The sequence below is a fragment of the Equus asinus genome, chromosome 16 (assembly GCF_041296235.1).
Source record: "Equus asinus isolate D_3611 breed Donkey chromosome 16, EquAss-T2T_v2, whole genome shotgun sequence".
Lineage (NCBI taxonomy): Eukaryota > Metazoa > Chordata > Mammalia > Perissodactyla > Equidae > Equus > Equus asinus.
In genome coordinates, this window is record NC_091805.1 from 21,385,556 (window position 1) to 21,405,279 (window position 19,724).

General features: G+C 42.8%; 1 protein-coding gene across 2 annotated transcripts in view; it reads right to left on the minus strand.

The window, feature by feature from the left end:
* The window catches only part of DDAH1 (dimethylarginine dimethylaminohydrolase 1), a 125,436-nt gene extending 108,030 nt beyond the window's left edge, over positions 1–17,406 (minus strand). The window contains exon 1 of one of the 2 annotated variants that reach the window (XM_044749465.2): positions 16,947–17,406. In XM_044749465.2, the coding sequence (XP_044605400.1) occupies positions 16,947–17,249 (303 nt within the window). In that variant the 5' untranslated portion in view covers positions 17,250–17,406. Of the gene's footprint in view, positions 1–16,691; positions 16,878–16,946 lie in introns of those variants that run through there. The other variant, XM_044749466.2, reaches the window with a different exon arrangement.
* Between the last annotated feature and the right edge of the window lie 2,318 nt (positions 17,407–19,724).

Genomic DNA, 19,724 nt, shown 5'->3' on the forward strand with positions numbered 1-19,724 from the left:
TGGCATCAAGCCTGTGGCTGTGGTATTTGTATCAATAGGGTCTCACCAACCCAAATTCCCTAATCATTGGCAAGGCGGTTCATGCCTTCTCTGTGGCATAGTAGCCAAATGCCTAGGCTTTGGAGTCAGAAGACCTGGTTCCCCATCTTAGCTTCACTACTTAGTAGCTATTTGACCTTAAGTAATTCATATAACGTCTCCTCAGTTTCTGCATCCATAAAATGGGGGGAAACATATAGGTGAGATGAAGTAGGGTAAACGAAGCAGCAAGCATAGCACACAATAAGTGGTAGCCACCTTGCTCCCAAACTCCACTTACAGGGTGCATATTCTGATAAGATTAGTCTCCTGGGTCTCTCAAGGTAGAGAGCTCTCCCCAGGGGTCCCATAAACTAGCTAGTCCCTTAACATGGGGCAAAAGGCCAGGCATACTCCATGCCACTGCTGTAGATCCTGCTATCAAAGGTCTGAGAGCCATCTCAGGCAGGCCAGGGGACGCCAAGAGCTGGTTCTAAGGCTTCTGTGAAGGACTGTGGGGCCAGGGAACCATCTTCAGGTGTCATGGCAGGGCAGGGTGTGGCCTGATTCCCAAGGATACCGAGTTCAGAGCTCTGAGGCAGGCACTACGTAATACCAACCATGATCCTTACAGAGTGCTTTCACCTTTGTTTCTTCATTTAAACTTCAGCATAACAGAGGTTGACTGAGAGCAGCATTATTCCCAGTTTACAGATGGGAATCCTGAAGTCCACAGTGATCACCTACTAGCTGCCAGCTACACAGCTTTTCAGTAGAAAGGTTGTACGACTTCTGGTCCAGGTCCTGCTCAATGCCAACCTCTCTCTTTGCTGCCTGGGGCAGCGTCTCTGGTAACACCACATTACACTAGTTATTTATCATTTAATCAACAAACATTTATTGCCTACTATGTGATAAGAGGTCTTATCCACAAGCTGATACTCAGGCCCTTTCCAGCTAAGGTCTCTCAACCTCATGTGGCAAGTCATCCTTTTCCTTTATAGCACTTACCATTGTGTTAAGCACACATATATTTGTGATTATGTATTTTATGTTTATCTCCCCAATTAGACTATATATTCCATCAGGGTAGGCATTATATGTTTACCAGTTTTACAGATAGCAGTCACTCAACACTAATTGCTTGTTGAATGAATAAAAGTCATGTTACCCTTTTTCACAGATGACAAAGCTGCATCCAAAGGTTATTTTCTCAAGTTCATCTTGCTAATAAGTAGTAGATCTGAGTCTTTAGAGTTGACTAAAACTTCCTAAGAGTAGCTTCTCTCTATCAGGGACGCTCTCAAAGGATTGTCAGAGCTTAGTAGTCATAGTGTGAGCGACACTGGTTGAATCTAGTCAGTCAGAGACACCATCAAGAATAAGCTGGTCACCTCCAGTCCATAAATAATAATGTTACTCCTATCACCCATCATAACAATGTTACCAGTGTAATCACATTTGTATAGGGCATCACAGTATTCAGAACACTTTGATCTTCAACATCCTTGGGAAGCAGGCAACTGGAAACTGAAATTTGTGAATTGTCCAAGATGATGTAACTGAGAAGTTGAACCAAGACTCAACTCCAGGTGGCATTTCAGCTTGCAACATAAGAATTTTAAAAGTTCTTAAAAATGGAAAACATATTAAACGTGTAAAAATGCTGGAAATGTGAATTCAAGTCTAAACAGCCATATACAACCAGTGCAAGATCAAATGGTCTGTTTCTCTAAGAATTCATTCACTCAGAAGATCAGAGGATGAGGAGGAATCACAGAAAAGGTAGTATGTTTTGGTTCAGTTGAGCATGGTGACATACTCCTAAAAAAAGTGAGGTGGGGAGAAGGCCAGTGCCCACATTAGACCTGCTTTACAGTAGCACAGGTGCTGGGGGGACTGGCCCACTGCCCGCTGAGGCTCAAGTGGATGTTTCTAACGGTCTTCCCAATCTCCTGGCATGTTTCAGGTGGAGTCAGCATGGGAGTCCAAATATAAGAGCCATCAATTCCAATGGCTAGGCAGAGTCTCAATGTCTAGACAAATCATAGGCAGCAAGGCCACAGCCAAAGGGACAGAGATCTCTATTTTCCAGGAAGAGAAAGCAGCAGGAGAAAAGCACAGCCTCAGTCCTTGGGGCTTGAATGGCTGCTCTCTAGAAAGACAGAAAGCAGATAACAGCAGAAAGAGGAGGGACTGATCACTGATGGAAGAGCTACTCTTGCTGGTACCACTAGGCACTTATATGTATTAAAGCATCGAGTCATCATAACAAAGTTATAGGATAGTCAAAACCACCCCAGTTTCTGCAGATGATGAAACTGAAGCTCAGCTTGCTCAAAGCCACACAGCTAATAAGTACCGGTGCCACAATTTGAATTCACAGCTGTCCTCTGCCACCCCTCAGGGCACATGGAAAGGTGGAGAAAGCACAGCTCAAGGAATGTCACAGGAATCAGACTGCCTCCCAAGTCAATTTAAAAGCACGTGTCTCTAGATACCAGGCTCTGTGTGAGAGGTGTGCATGCTGGGGATGACGATGACTGAAGGACCTGAGACGATTTGGCACCTCAAGCGATGACAGATTTGGGGAGTGGGGCAAGCTGAAGGCACAGGTGGGCAGATCAGCGGAGAGCAGGAGAGCAGAATCCACGGAAATGAGGCTGGGGCAACAAAACATGAAAATGTGCTGGGCTCTAACGTGGCCCTTTTACTAAGAGGTGCACTTTCTGAACACCTGCCATCTGGGCTGTAAAAGCACATCATAATTTGGTTTACAAATGAACATGTCACTTCTAAGTGTATGGAAATACTCTACAGAATTTATATGAGAGATTCTTGATATTTGATAATGCCTGTTCACTGAGAAAATTCACTAAGAAAAGCCCAAGACTCTCCCTATTTTTTCACTACCTTTCCAGTGTTTGCTTTCCATCTCTTCTTCTCCATCTTCTGCATTTTGCTGCATTTAGATGACTGGCTTTACCTTCCCACTAGGTAATAAAAGAAGTGCCTGAGACCAAACTGCCCATTTGCTCCATGAAAGTGAAGTGCCTTTAACACACGCCAAAATTCTATTGTTACTGCAGACAGCAAGAACGTCAATAAAATCTAAAATGATAGTATTTATTTAAGTTTTGTCTTGGTCTTCTAGATAAGTAGATTTCAGTGACAATGACCCACAGTAAGAAATACACTTTATATAAGAATCCACACACAGGGGAATACGCATATGCATGTATTTGTATAAATGAGACAAAAGTTACATGAAAAAACACCTGGCTAGCTTATAGCTAAGGCACACACTCTGATATTTTCTATTCGATTCCAGTTCATTTATAAACCACAAATAAACAAGTCATGTGACCGATTAGGTTGACTTTATGATCCACTTATGACTTAAAACTTGTAATTTGACAGTCACTATCCAGAACCAGAATATGAGGACAAATTCATGGTGTTTCAGGAACTCCCCAACAAGAGGAGTGTAAAAAAGGGGAGAGAGGCTCCAGGAACCACAAACACTTTTTCTCCTCCACTGACAGCTCCAGAAAAGGGTGAAATCAAGAGGAAGGGAGGCCAACAGGGAGGTGATTGCAGACTGAAAGAGCCCAGGGAAAAAGCAGAGTGCATTTTAAGAAACACTTCTCCTGGCTAGTGGTTCACCAAAATAATATAACTCAAGAATCCCTCTAATCATTCTTGATGACCCACATTACAACCAAGCATTATGTACAAGGACGGTATTGTTAGAAAACTGGTTTTATCAAACCTGATTCGGAATGTGTATAAACTGTGTGTGTGTGGGCGGGGGGGGGTGGGTGTTTTTAAAAGAGGTCAAGGGACAGTAGCTGTTACATTTGCGGAATTTCCAGTCATTAGGCTGCCCTCAGGGCAGACGAGTGTTTCAGGGAGCGTGTATCGAATCATAATTGAGCCCTCAGCCGCGTTGAGGCCAGTGGACTATTTCTTGTATGTTTTTCTGCATTTAGTTTCAAGAAAATGTTCTACTTAAATCCCTATTACTCCTCCCCCTCACCAAGAAGCTTCTCTCTGGGGTCTAGTTTAGAAATAATATTAATCCTCAGTTTTCTTGCAAACCACTCAGAGGCTTCAGTTATCCAGCTCAGTGCTCACAAAGAAAAATGCAGAGACGGACATGACAATTGTACTACCCATTTTTTGTCATGTAATTGTAGCTCCAAGATGCACAATTCCAAGCCCTTTTCCCACAAACACGACTTCTCCAGTCACAGCCACACATTGTTTGCCTCTATCATTAATGTCTCTTCTCAAAATCTTCAAAACTCTCCTTTGGAGCGGGGGTTGGGGGGGGACAAAAGAGCATGTGTGAGGGAGTACACTCCACTCTTAGTACTAGGCTGCTCAGCTGTGAAAAGGGGGTTACTGCTGAAAACCGGATGCTCTGTTTCCCTGTAATCACAATCTAACTCATTACTAACCAAATACACTTTGTCAGGCTGAACCACAACCTACGTGTCAGTCCAAATGTCTCATACTTAATGGGCACCATCACCAACAAATATTGCCGAAATGGGTTACTTGAGAAAGAAAATTAAATTTCCTTTGGGCATTCTTCCATAAAGGCTGGATTTCCACCTATTTAATAGTGTTGCAGAAGCATGAACAAAAAATGGTGAAACCAGTGATTTTCAAGGGTCCTTTTAGGCCTTTAGGCAGTGGTCTAAGAATGACATGAACATTCCAACTGCTTTAGCACATTCTGTGTTTTGACACATTCTGGGCTTCTTGGAACAACAACAATAAAGTATTCTGAGTCTTCATCCCCATTCCAAGAATGCCCACGGCCAAAGGTGATGCTGGACCCTGAGGCCTCCTGGTGTGGGTGGAGATCTCAGCTCCCACCTGGAGGCCTCTGGTAGGAAGATGTAAGCGTACAACCCCTCCGGACGCAAGGGCTTCAGGCTGTGCTGCCACCACTGAGTCTGAGTCTACTCTCAAAAAAGTGAAAAAGATGTAAGCTCAGACGGAAACTACACTTGCCCGTCTTAGTCAATGTAAGCTTCCCTTAACTGGTTTAGAATGTCATAGAATGAGAGGTAGAATCAGCTTCTAGCGAACGGTGAAGATGACAATCTTCCTTCTCCTCATCTTCCCCAATTATGCTTTTTTTTTCTTCTGGATGGACAGGGGTCCAAACGTCCAGGACTTTATCACTGTAAGGAGTCAACCTAGGCAAGTGGAAACCAAGCAGGACCTGACATGCCCAGAGAAACACTGGGGATTTTGGCCATGATTCCCAGAACCCACTGGCCAACAGGCATGGCCCTCTGGAATTTCTATAAAGAGGCTGAGTGGTGCAATCTGGTTGAAAGGAGATAGAGTGGGTTTTCACAACATTTTTGTATCATGACCCAGAGTAAGAAACATATTTTATATACCTAAGTAGTACACATACAAACACAAATGCACACAAATGAAAAAAGTTTCCTGAAGCAATACTGCCTCTACTATGCTGCTGTGTACTCACATTTTCTGTTGAGTCTATTACAATAAAAATAAAAGAGCTGGTCATGACCCACTAAATTGATTTCATGACCCCACTATAGTTGGTGGAAAGCAGCAATTTGAAAGCATACACAGACACTCGATGGTATAAAAAGGCTGGTCTCAAAGCTGTGTTCTATTCAGAGTTAAACAGCTTATACATTTGGGGTGGCTTGTGGAAGTTTGGAGATTAGGTGAGGCCCAAAGCTTTAGAGATATTTAGTTGCAGAGTAACCCAGAGAAAAATGAAGAAATCAGTGCCCTTTTTGACCAGGACTCCTCTCTCTCCCTTCACTGGATCCTTCAGAGAAAGGGGAGAGGCCCGGATGGAAGACTAAGATGGCACACAGAAAGTCAGAACCCCAAAAGCAAGAGCAAAAATGGTTTGAGTACTTCAAAATAAAGCACTAAATTTAAATTTCTCCACACAAAACTCTTGAATTGGAAAATATGTTTATATCAGAAAGGGCCTAAAATAGGACTCAAAGCCAAACTGCTAATTTCAGTTTTTCGAATCATTTCACACTAAAACGTCTAAGTTTACCACAAGTATATCTCCAAGTTGTAAAAATAATTACATCAATATCTTACTATGCTAACATTCAAACAATTTGTACACAGTTTATTATAAAAGGCTACATTTAAATGGGCATCTTTTACTTTTTTGTGTTTATCCAAGAAAATAACTTTATGCAATTTTGGAAGACAAAAGTCAAAATTTGGAAAATGAAACTCTAATTTGAGCACCAGGAATGGAAATCAGTACGTATGTATGGAGGGTTTATAAGAAAGAACTGCCATGGGCAAATCAAGACTTTTAGTTATAACAGAAAACTCAACTTACAGCACATACCTTGTATCCACTTGCTCTCCATTTCTTCTAGCCACTGATGCACATTTACCAAAGAAACATCAACTGGTGGACACTGATGGTAGAAACTGTGTGGGTCAAGGAATCTTATGGTCTTTCAATGGCTTTTATTTAAAGTTTTCTATAGGAAAAATTACTTGTCAAATGTGCTATAAATGGTTGAATAAGCAGGGCTTTTGAAATAGAGTTAGCAAATTCAACTTCATCTCATACTGGATTATCATTAGCAAAGCATGAGTTTATACAATTGGTTAATTAAGTAGAACAAGTATAATGTCTTGAGTCTAATAAAATCCAGTACCTTTTATTCATCAAACCCCAATCCCATCGCATGAATGTAAGTTATCATAATTTCCCCATCCATTTTTCCGATCTCCTGATCCCTTTCCCACCTTCCATTCTCCATCCCAACACACCCTGAATTCCAAAAGAAAGCGCAGCATCTCCAAGCTAGAAAGAATATAAAAATAATAGAATATTTTATTATCACTGCAAAAATCAAAACCAGTGTCCCCTGACCCCTAGAACAGTGTTGTGTCCCTACCACGCTGCCTTCTGTAGCATGTACAAAATTCAACCCATGATGATAGCAGCTCGCTCACGTTAGGTTGCACTTGATTGATATGAGTGTGAGATTCAACAGTGTCTACTGCCAAGATGCAGAGATGTGTGAATAAACGTACATTTCAACAGCAAACTGGAATTAGTTTTCTCTTACCTGACACTGACATGAATAATGTTATATAGATCTATATATTAAAGATGCCAAGCTTGCCTGACACATCCTAATGTGGCAAATTTTGGGCCAAATTGGAAAAATTACTACTCAGCCAAATGACATCCTAGAAACCTCAAGAAACAAGTCTAAGACTTAGAGTGGACTTCAGTCCACTCCAGGGTAGGCTATATTGATCCCAACTATGCTAGCCAGAAATCATGGAAGGGGTGTCAAGACCATTATGGAGTAAGTGGTAGGAGAAAAAATGGGGTGTGCTAGGCAGCTGAATCCCTCTAGGCCCCAAATAGGAAACATGGTTGGAACTGGGGCTCCCAAACCTCAGAGATCTGAGAGGGCACAGGCAGGTGTTTTGCAATCCTGCATCCTTCCCAACATTAATGAAATTAATCTGTACTGTACCATCACCCTCATCCTATCTCATAGTGCTCTCTCTCTCTGAAGGCTGCCCCTCTCTGCCTTCACCCGGTTACTTCTAGCTCAACAGTTGCTTCCTCTGAGAAGTCCTGGTGTGGGTCAGACACACCTCTTGCAGTTTCCATAGCACCAGACAGAGCTCCGTCATAAAATCTGTCCTCTTGTTCTCCAAGCGTCTGCTACTACTCTGCCTCCCCAGCTGGATGGTGAGGTCCTGTGGCAACAGTGGTATATAATTTATCTACATCTCCCCAGCACCAATCACTGGGTCCAGCGTGTAGTAGACAGTCACTGATGCGCAAACATATATGAGTGATACAACTATCATTCCTTCACTTTCAAAATCACGGCACTCATAATTACTGCCATAAGCATATTAGAAAACTTTAAGATTTCTTTTGTTTCATGCAGTAGATCCTGAACTTTATTTTTCTTTTGTTGAGGTAACATTAGTTTATAATATTACGTAAATTCCAGGTGTGCATTATTATATTTTGATTTCTGTGTAGACTACATCACGTTCACCACCCAAAGACTAATTATCATCCATCACTGTACACATGTGTCCAGTCACCCCTTTCGCTCTCCTCCCTCCTCCCTTCCCCTCTGGTAACCATCATTCTAATCTCTGTATCTATGCATTTGTTTGTTGTTGTTATTGTTCTTATCTTCTATTTCTGAGTGAGATCATAGAGTATTTGACTTTTTCCCTCTGATTTATTTCGCTTAGCATAATACCCTCAAGGTCCATCCATGTTGTTGCAAATGGCAAGGTTTCATCTTTTTATGGCTGAGTAATATTCCATTATGTATATATTATATATACCACATCTTCTTTATCCATTTGTCCCTTGATGGGCACTTAGGTTGTTTCTAAGTCTTAGCTATTGTGAATAATGCTGCAATGAACACAGGGGTGCATGTATCTTTATGCATTTGTGTTTTCATGTTCTTTGGATAAATACCCAGCAGTGGAACAGGTGAGTATGATAGTTCTATTCTTAATTTTTTGAGGAATCGCCATACTGTTTTTCATAGTGGCTGCACCAGTTTGCATTCCCACCAGCAGTGTATGAGAGTTCCCTTCTCTCCACATCCTCTCCAACACTTGTTATGTCTTGTCTTGTTAATTATAGCCATGCTGACAGGCATGAGGTGATATCTCATTGCTGTTTTGATTTGCATTTCCCTAATAATTAGTGAGGTTGAACATCCTTTCATGTGCCTGGTGGCCATCTGTATATCTTCTTTCGAGAAATATCTGTTCAGATCTTTTGCCCATTTTTTAAATTGGGTTGATAGTTTTCTTCTTTTTGAGATGTATGAGTTCTTTATATATTTTGGATATTAATCTCTTATCAGATTATGGTTCGCAAATATCTTCTCCCAGTTGTTAGTAAGTCTTTTTATTTTGTTGATGGTTTCCTTTGCTGTGCAGAAACTTTTTAATTTGATGTAGTCCCATTTGTTTATTTTTTTCTATTGGTCAGACACGGTATTTGAAAATATGCTACTAACACTGATGTCAAAGAGCAAATTGCCTATGTTTTCTTCTGGAAGTTTTATGGTTTCAGGCCTTACATTCAAATCTTTAATCCATTTTGAGTTAAATTTTGTGTATGGTGTAAGATAACGATCTACTTTCATTCTGCTGCATGTGGCTGTCCAGTTTTCCCAACACCATTTATTGAGAGACTTTCCTTTCTCCACTGTATGTTCTTGGCTCCCTTGTCAAAAATTAGCTGTCCATAGATGTGTGGGTTTATTTCTGGGCTCTCAATTCTGTTCCATTGATCTATGTGTCTGTTTTTGTGCCAGTACCATACTGTTTTGGTTACTATAGATTTGTAGTATATTTTGAGGAGTGTGACATCTCCAGCTTTGTTCTTTTTTCTCAGGATAGCTTTGGCTATTTGGGGTCTTTTGTTGTTCTATATAAATTTTAGGATGCTTTGTTCTACTTCTGTGAAAAGTATCATTGGAACTTCGATAGGGATTGCATTGAATCTGTGGATTGCTCTAGGAAGTACGGACATTTTAATTATGTTAGTTCTTTCAGTCCAAGAGCATGGAATATCCTTCCATTTTTTTTGTGTTGTCTTCAATTTATTTCAACAATGTTTTATACTTTTCATTGTACAGGTCTTTCACGTCCTTGATTAAATTTATTCCTAGGTATTTTATTCTTTTTGTTGCAATTATAAATGGGATTGTATTCTTAATTTCTCTTTCTGCTACTTCGTTGTTAGTGTATAGAAATGCAACTGATTTTTGTATGTTGATTTTGCATCCTGCAACTTTACTGTATTCATTTATTATTTCTAAAAGTTTTTTGGTGGATTCTTTAGGGTTTTCTATATATGAAATCATGTCATCTGCAAACAGTGACAGTTTCACTTGTTCCTTTCCAATTTGGATCACTTTTATTTCTTTTTTTTGCCGAATTGCTCCGGCTAGGACTTCCAATACTGTTAAATAAGAGTGGTGAAAGCGAGCATACTTGTCTGGTTCCTGTTCTTAGAGGGATAGCTTTCAGGTTTTCTCTGTTGAGTATGATGTTAGCTGTGGATTTGTCATATATGGCCTTTATTATGTTGAGGTATTTTCCTTCATATTCATTTCTTTCATAGTCATTTTTAATGCAATCATGGCACTCATAATTACTGCCATAAGCAAATAAGAAAACTTTAATATCTCTTAAACAAAATAAGAACAAATGAATCAAGGCAACAATATTTTTCATGAAGGCAAAGATTTATTTACTTACACATATTCAAATCAAGCAAAATACTGACGTATTCATCTTCACTGGAAAGACAACTTACCCCTCTGGGCCTGTCCAGCTGCAAAAGCAGCTTAAAAATTGTATTCCCATTAGTTTACTAACCTAAACTAAGTCAAGCTTGCCCACATTGATTAGGTAGGAAAAATTAAACCAACCCTGTAATAATTTGTACTTCGATCTTCATACTCTGCTATGATTTCTCTGGCTGCATTTGCTTGGATAATCTAGACATTTAGAAACAGGAGTCTAAAGTCCGGTGATTTATTCTTTCCATGTGATGCTACCAGTCCTTCAGCACTCAGCTTCAGGAAGACAATGTACATTATTAAATCATCTGACAACGACAAAATGAACTAGAATGGCATTACACGCACACATTTTTAATAGGATTTGTTGTTTGAGATTACTCTTACTGGTCCATTTGGATGAAATATGCCTGTTTATGCAATGAGCCTGAGGACTGGCAGATTTAATACCTAATATCAGTTTAGGGAAAGCAATGAAAGCCAACTTCAAAGGTCAGGGGAGCATTCTATTGGAACATCGGGGATTTAGTTATGGTAAATAAATATTTATTGACTACCTGGAGTGAACAATGCACTACGTTCGGTAGAAGGTATAAATGAAACCTTTCTCTATCTCATTAGATTTCAGTTATTTTAGCTTTAATTATGATACCCCTTGATTAGGGGAATGAATTCTACCACATGTCCAGATCTCCAGGCTTTCTGAAGTGGTTCCAGATTTCACCAGCAAATGCCATAAAATAAATAACTAGCAGTCCTTTTTTAAACATGCACCTCCAAATTTATATTGAGGTTCATAAGAGGCCACAAGTAATTATTTATGATGCAAAGGCAGTGGAAGGTAAATCTCTTTGTTCAAAAGTCTTAAGTAGATTTTTCTGTGTTGTAGTTTATATTAACAGGTGGGATACCTACCATTACTATAATAAAACTAATTTTGAAGAAATCTGAGCTCAATAAGAATTCAAAAACATGCCAAAGCAATTTTCCCGCATATCTGAACTATCAGGGATCCATCCCTGTCTTCTTAGCCTTATAATGGCTCTCTAATGATTCTAGGAATCTCTGCAGAAAGCTCATTTGCAGTTAATAGTATCTAATAGAAGTCACTCCCTGCTCATCATTATGTTCTTTATTTTCAAGGCTTTCAAGATCAACTGCATGGGGATAGATTACATTATTGAATGCATCCCAGTTTCCAGGACACAACAATTTGCAAACGTTTATTGCCAAGGCCATGTAGAAGAATTAAAAAGCAACATCCTGAAAAGGAACAGTTGTTCTAACCAGTTGGAGGTGACAATTTATCAGGAACCATTAATCTGCTGCCATGTGGAGAGCCTCCAGCCTGTGCACCGTCCATGTTGGTGAGAGGAAATTTCTAATTATGGTTTAGGGAACTTTTCACACCTGAAGTTAAACAGAAGTTTGAGAAAATGTGTGCATTTAAAAAAGCAATCATTCAGTCTGCTGGTAAATAAGACACAATTATGCACAAACTGTGCCTAGGCAATTCTGGGGTTTCACGTAAATGACTGAAAAATTATTTTTTAAACTAAAATGAAACAATCTACTCTTATTTATGAGAGGAGGAAAGTAAAATGCTTCATTTAGTTAATATCCAAGTTAGACTATATTGTTAGTGTGTAAAGTGGAATACAAGTAGTTAGTCTATACTGATTTAATGTTGTGTTATAATTAACCACAACTGGCAACAAGCACTTCAAGCGAAAATGACCTTCACATTTTCATGAAAACCTCAACTCTGCCACTTATTAGCTGTCTGTGACTTTGGACAAATTACTGAACCTAGGTTACCTCAGTTTCCCTATCCTTTATTTTTTTTCCCCTAAAGATTGGCACCTGAGCTAACAACTGCTGCCAATCTTCTTCTTTTCTTTTCTTCTTCTTCTCCCCAAAGCCCCCCAGTAGCTAGTTGTATATTCTAGTTGTGAGTGCCTCTGGTTGTGCTGTGTGGGACGCCACCTCAGCATGGCTTGATGAGTGGTGCCATGTCCCTGCCCAGGATCCCAACCAGTGAAACCCTGGGCCGCTGAAGCAGAGCACACAAATTTAGCCACTAGGCCATGGGGCCAGCCCCTCCTTCTCCTTTAAATAGAGCTAATAATATACCATCTTTTGGGATTCACACACATACACAACTTGGCACACGTTAGCTAATCATTAGACATGTTGATGCTCACCTTGCCTCTGGGATCAACATAATTATGCTTTTTCCTAACCAAAGAATAAACCAAGGACCAAAATATGTGGGTCTGAATAGTTAAGTGCCCTAACAGAAGGGGAATTTCTCTCCAAACACGTATTGCTCACCCCTCCATCTATGCCCCTGTGTTTCCCCCGCCTTGATGTCTGATTCTACTTTTATTATTTATTACCTTGTGCTAAGCATTGCCTTCTTCCTAGAGAGGCCCCTAACAACACAAATGTTCCAAGAAAGGATAATTAAAGCCATTATCACTTCGTGAGAATGAATTTGTGTGGTTTTCCTCCTAGACAGAATATACCACACATACTAACACTTGGTGTCTGGGAAAGGATAAAAGGGCTCTGAAAGAGGGCGAAAGGGCACAGGATGTATTTCACAATTTTGTTTGAGGAACCTTTATCTGTCAATCATTTACTAGGTACTAAAAATGTTCCGGAAAAAACGCAAGAAAATGGCATTAGTACTTGCCCCTAAGAAAGGGAACTGGGTAGTCAGGTACAAGAGCGGGGTTGCAGGCGCAAGACTTACCTTCACTGCACACACTCTTGTATCTTTTGAGTCTGGTACTGCAGGCATGTGTAATCCATACAAAAATTTTATTTTTAAAAAAAAAAAACCAATCCTCACACCCTGTCACTCATCTTACTTTAACTTTCAGATATTTATTTATAATATCTAAACATCTGAAGATATCTAAACGTTGACATTTGAAGTTGACTTTTTTTTCCTCTCTAAAAAGTAAGTCGGATTTGCTTGAAATATGATTGGCTCCTCAAGACTAACTTATTTGTCTTCAAAGTATTAAACATATTATTCATACTCCTGAAGACACAGAGTTATTAGACAATTAACCTTATTTGCTGCTTTCTGTATACACAGTGTTCTTCACTAAAACTCAAGTTTCCCATAGGCAGGGCCTGTGTTATTAATATATGGAGGCCCCATCGTGGCAAACACTGAGCTTTCACAGAAGGTTACTTTCTTGAGTTTGGTTCTCAGTCCTATCTTCCAAAGAAGAAAAGTCATTAAATATAGCACGATGCTTGCATTAAGAAGAAACCTCTCAGGATTTTTATAAGAATAAAACAAACAAAAAAAGAGACAGATACAGGGAATGGGAGAGGGAGAGAAAAACAGTTATAAACTATATTTGTAATGAAACTGTTGGGACTCTACTGATGGGGAATGCTTGTAAAACACCAAATATGTCATAAGGAGGGAAAACTAAGGTTGACCTAAAATCATGGACACGTTTGTTCAACAAAATGGCTGCATAACTATTGTGCACAAGGCCCTGGGGATAAAATGTTGAACAATGCCAACTTGATTCCCGCCCTCATAGTGTTCATAGTGTGGGGGATGCAGAAAGGTAAATAGGCAATTACCATATGGTAGGATAAACATCACAAAAGGGAGTACAGAGGGTTATAGGAGCTCATAAAAGGAAAACCAGTCCTAGGCATGGGAAGGTGATGCCTAATATCACAGTGCTTGGGATTAGAGCTTTAGTGCCCTGCAAACCTGAGTTTCAACCCTGGTTTCACTGGTTCCACTCTATAACCTTGGCCAATTTATCTAATCTCTCTAGGCCTCAGTTTCATCAACTTTAAAACAGGAATAATGAGAGTATTGAGCTCACAGAGTTCATGTGAGCATTCAGTGAAATGCATGCCATAAATCTGGCACAATGTCTGGCAAATGGCAAGCACCCAAGAAAGATTAGCTAATAATATTAATGATAATAGGAAGCTGAGAACTGAAGCATGAGTAGGAGTAGCCAGGTAAAATGGAGGAGAGGAAGCAGGAAGAGTGCCACAGGCTAAGGAGAAATGTGCACCCAGAAAAGCAATAGCATAATGAGCTTGAGGGGAAGAACTTGGCTTGAGCCAAGGGTTGGGAGGCCCCTGCGGTGGGGTCAGACATGCAGCTGAGGATGGAAAGGCAAGCAGAGCCCAGCTCAACCAGTTTTTCGAGCTCAAGGGAGGCTCCCTCAAGAATTTTAATCAGAAGAGGGACAGACTCAGATTTGAGTTTAGAAAAACCAGCTTGCCTACAGTGTAGGAGAGCGAGGAGACAGGAGGCAAGGGGATCAGTGATAATAACTTTCAAATAATGCCTTGGCTGTTGTGGAATTTCACAGTTAGGGAGGCAGGTATCACATGAAAGACATCTATAACAATCCAATGAGGGCTTTGAAGGCTAAGGCAGTGAACTGGTGTGTGAGCGATTTCAAAGAGAGTTAGTTACGCTGCACGGCCCTGCTTTTCAGAAGCACCTCATCCAACGCAACTGCCCATGTTCCTCTCTCTGGCTGGAAGGTCTGTTACTCTGGTGATCCAGATCAAGTGCAACAGCAAAAGCGTTTTGGGGAGAGACCACACACCAGCAGGAAACTCAAGCTGGGAGGACTGCTACACAGCAGATTAGAATGGAACCTAAGGCGTGAAGATGACTCCCCTTCACCCTGGGAAAGGGAAATGTCACTATAACTGCATCAGTGTACAGCAGACTTCTTACTGCTCAAGAAAGAGTACATCTTCCACGACCCATTGTTAAGTAAGTAATAACCAACATTCTTGAAATGTCTTGTTCTATAAACTTCAGATGGATTAATAAATTTATTACAACAATTCTATGAAATTGGTATTAATACGTCCACTTTACAGGTGAGAAAACTGAGTCAAGAGACACTCCCCAACATCACAGAATTAGATCCAGTCTGATGTTCTTATCTATTACACCATGTGGCCTCTGGCAGCGGGCCACAACCCTGATATAAGAATGAAGCCAATTTAAAATGTATGCCTCAAACTACGACAGGGGAGAAAGATCACAGCCCGCTTTAGTATCAGGAAGGCCAAAATCTGGAAGTTTTATTATAGTAATGAAATTAAATTGATGATTAAATATGCAACAGTCTCTTTACAGGAAATTGCAGTACCCTCATCAAATGAGTACCATTCTGAAAGGGTTTTTGAAATCTATTTTGCTCTTTTAAGTACCAACCACAGCTCTGCCATGTGGCCCAGGACACGTTAGGAAATATTCAAATGGGTTTACACACATCACTTTAAAATAGAGTGGGTCATCCCACAATCTCAAAGAGAGAGGTGTGGCAAAGGAGATAGAAGAGCTAAGAAAATGAGATCTGTTACTCTTGGCTTTCTGCGAAGGTAGAGTGAAAAAAAGCTGATAATCTCAGTGAGAAATAAATGGAATATGCTTATACTCTCTGACCATGTAAGATTCTATCAACCAAGTCGTGAAGCATGTGTACAATAAGTTCTATGAGGCATTTCCAGTGTGAATTGAATAAGGACAAAAAAGAAGGAAAAAAACACCCTAACCCTCCAGACATGAAAGAAAGCACCAGCTTCTTGCAATGCCACTTGATGCCAATAGCAACAGAGAGTCTCCAGCCTGGGCTCTTAGCGGGCAACGAGAAGAATCCCAGGCCAGATGGCATTTTAAAATCCAATCTCACTTTATTTGTCTCTCTCCACTAACCTACCTTGTGTTTAAAGCAATCCCCATTTTCACAAGCTGCAATATTTTAAAGTAGTCACTAAACCTTGAGAACACAAAAAAGCTCTAATTGCCATGAGTTTGAAAATAGAGAATAAAAATTATGGAATCTGTGAAACAACCATTTCTAATTAAACACCCCCCCCCCCCAATACCCTTACACGGAGTACTGCTTTTCAAACCTAGCCTATTCATGCGCACATTGACCACAGCTCACCAACCAACCACTCTCCTTCGATTCATTCACTTGCCAGTCCCTTTCTGCAGGACTCACTCGCCACCACTGAAAAGTAACTCCGGACGCCCTAGGTCTGTGGGTACCCACACCCTGTTAATTCATCTGGCCCGCCCTGCTCCCAGCCCCAGGCAGGACTTGGGGGCTCCCGTGTCACCAACTGGCGCTGCCCCTGGAGTCCTCGCCCAGCCTGCATCCGCCCGCCTGGAGCGGCACCCTCCCTGCCCCCGCTCTCCGGGAGTTGCACGGCATTGTCTTTGCCGCTGTTTAATCTTTACAAATAAAACTGCTGGTGAAATGGATTCCCCACCCCACCCACCTGCCGAGTCCGCACAACCACACTCAATCGGGTCTTCTCGGAGGCACCCAAGCTGCACCGACAGCCGGGAGGCGTGAACAATGAACTTCTCTCTCTCTGACTGTCTCACACACACCCCCTCGCCCCCAAACGGGAAGTTTGGAACTCGCCCGGGGCCCATTCCGCGACTGCCCCGGCAACTCGGCCGCGGGCGGCAGGGGAGGGCCCGGCGCGCTGCCCCGGCCGCGCCCCTCGCGCCGCCGCGCGGGCAGTTACCTCCTTCCTCCGGCTCGGCGCCCCGGGGCGGGTGATGAGGGCCGTCTCCTCGCACACCACGGCCACGTCCTCCACGAACACGCAGTCCGGGAGGCTCTCGTCGGCCGGCAGCTCCACCACCTGCAGCCCCAGCTTGCTGCCCAGCACGCCCACGTACAGCTGGTACTGCCGCTCGGCGCGGGCGAAATCCACCTCGTCGCCCTTGGCGCGCCTCAGCGCGTGCTGGACCAGGGACTCGGGCGGCGCCCGCACCACGGCGTGGGTGGCCCGGCCGAAGGCGGCGGGGTGGCCGAGCGCGGCCATGGCTCCGGACGGCGGCGGGGCGCGGCGGCCGGGTCCTCCCGCGGGCAGCGCGCGCCGAGCCTGCGAGCGCCCGGCGGCTCCTCTTGGCAGCCGCGGACTGCGGTGCAGAGGGAGCCCGGCTCGCGCCCGGAGCCCTGCCCGCGCGACTGAGCATGCCCAGAGCTCCGGGCGCCGGCCCGCGCGCCGCCCGCGCGCCACCCCGGCGCTCCCGGCTGCGGCCGGCGATGCGGCGGCGAGCCCCGCGCCAGGAGTGGGCTGGGGGAGCGGCCGGGGAGGCGGGTAGCGCGGGAGGTGTGCGCAGGTGGGGGGCCTCGGCGACAAGTCGGCGTCCCCGGCCCTGACGGTACTTGTGCTCTGCCGCAGGTGCACACCGCACATCGCCCCCACGGCGGACTCGGAGAGCGACCGGAGGGCTTCTTGGGGGCAGGAGGCAAATGATGGGATGATTCTTTTCTGGATAAATACTTTGACCTCTTCCTCTGCTCTCCTGTTCCCAGGCTGCCCAGCGCGTGGGAGCACCCCCAGTTCTTAGAGTGAGAATCTGTCTTCGCACCCACGTCCACGTTACCTTAACTTTCCCTGCAATTAACCTCTCCCCGACGTGAGACTCGACATTGCAAAAAGAATGTATTTCTTCCCGTCTGTGAGAAAGAGGAAGAGACCAAGAAACACATGCATAGGGAAAAATAGAGAGAAACGGTATTTCAAGGACCATCGGCTCTCCTGAGCGATGTGATTCTAGCGTGTTCGTGTCCAGGGCCCACAGAGGTAGGGAGGCAAAGACCGAGCGAGCTGTCCCCACGATAGACATGTGCTCACCTTGTGTGCTTGTGCAGTGTCAGGTGTGTAGCCTCACAACTCCTTGTCTTTGAGAAAAATGTTTTCCCACCTTCTCTGTGGCCTCCCTCACGCCTGTACAGACTCCGGGCAATTCCCCTGGTATTTGTTGAACGTTTCTTTTTTGTACCCCTTAGGCAGTCCCTTTCCCTTCTTAATGATACTAAACTTCTCTTTTTTCCCCCTCTCACGTATTACATATGTAATAATCCATGGGTTCTGCTTTTTTGAGAGGAAGACCCACTTCAAAAACCAGTTTCTAACTCCAAAATACTCTCGTGTAATAATCTTCCCTCACATTCTGTAGCACATTTCTAATTTAAAGATTGATTGGATCGTAAGAACTTGAGATTTGCATGGGACCTTAGAGACCCTCTCTTCTAACTTCCTAACCAATGTTCTTGAATTCCAGCCAAAACATCTATGACAGTCATCAGATCTTTACTCGAACATTTTAAAAGCTCACTTACTTACAGTGTATTCCACTTTTGAAGAGCTATCATGGTTGAAAAAATTCTTCATTTTTGGCTTAAAACCCACTGGTCCAAGTTCTGCCTTCTGGCATTACCTAATACGCGAATATTTTTTCACAAGACAGCATTCATGTACCTGAAGACAGTTCTGATATCTATGCTACCTGACATTCTCCTCCCACCCACCATCCTGACCTCTTCCAGTCTTTGAACCACCAAAAAGGAGCTAGTGATTTGGTTTTTAAGTCCCTTCAGCATTCTGGTCGTCTTCCTTTTTGATTCACCTAATTTGTCTCTATCCCTTTTAAATCATAGTATCCGGAAAAGAAGCAATTCTTCCTGTGTGGTCTGACGAGCACAGACTACAGCAGAACCTTTGTTCTCAATGCTAGGCTCCTATTAACACTGCCTAAGATTGTATTCGCTTTTTTTGGTGGTCGAGTGCCAAGGCCCAGGCCACAGTCTTCTTGCCAGAACTCTGATGCCAGTTTTTAGGACATATGGGTTTCTAGGAGCAGATCTATCCGAGGATGGTGGAACAGTTGTCTCAACTGAGCCTGGAGAACATGTGATCCGCCTTCTCCCCCTCTCCCAAGGGTGACTTGAGTTTACCCAGATGACATGGCATTTCTCACCTTCAGAAATGAGGGGTCTTAAGTGAAGGACATCTCTGACCCTGACACTGGAAGTAGGACCAAAAGAAAAATAACAAAACTTTAAGACCTACTAGGTTCTACTTCTGAGGCAAAACTCTAAGAGGACTCAGTCTGCCTATTGGTGCCAGCTTAGTGTCAGAAATCACTGAATGGTGTCTTCAGACGGGGGATTCCCACCAGTGCTACAAATGAAAGTTGACCCATGTGCTGAGCTTGCCCAAGTTAAAATGTAGGACTTTGTTCCCCTCTTTACCCAACACTGAGGCTCCATCCATCTCCAGTTGGCCTCCACTTAGCAACCTTATTTCATGCCTGTACCTAATGTTGGAGCCTGAATGCTTGGCCTACAACCTAGTGCCCTGAGCCTAACTATGAACAGGGTCCTGTGTACCACTCTGGGCTCATGTCAGTCTTGCAAACCATTAAAAGCTGCAAATTTTTTCTATAAATTGGTGTTAGCCATGTCTTTCCATATTGAAATTGGGCCACTGGTTTTTTAAAATCTAAAT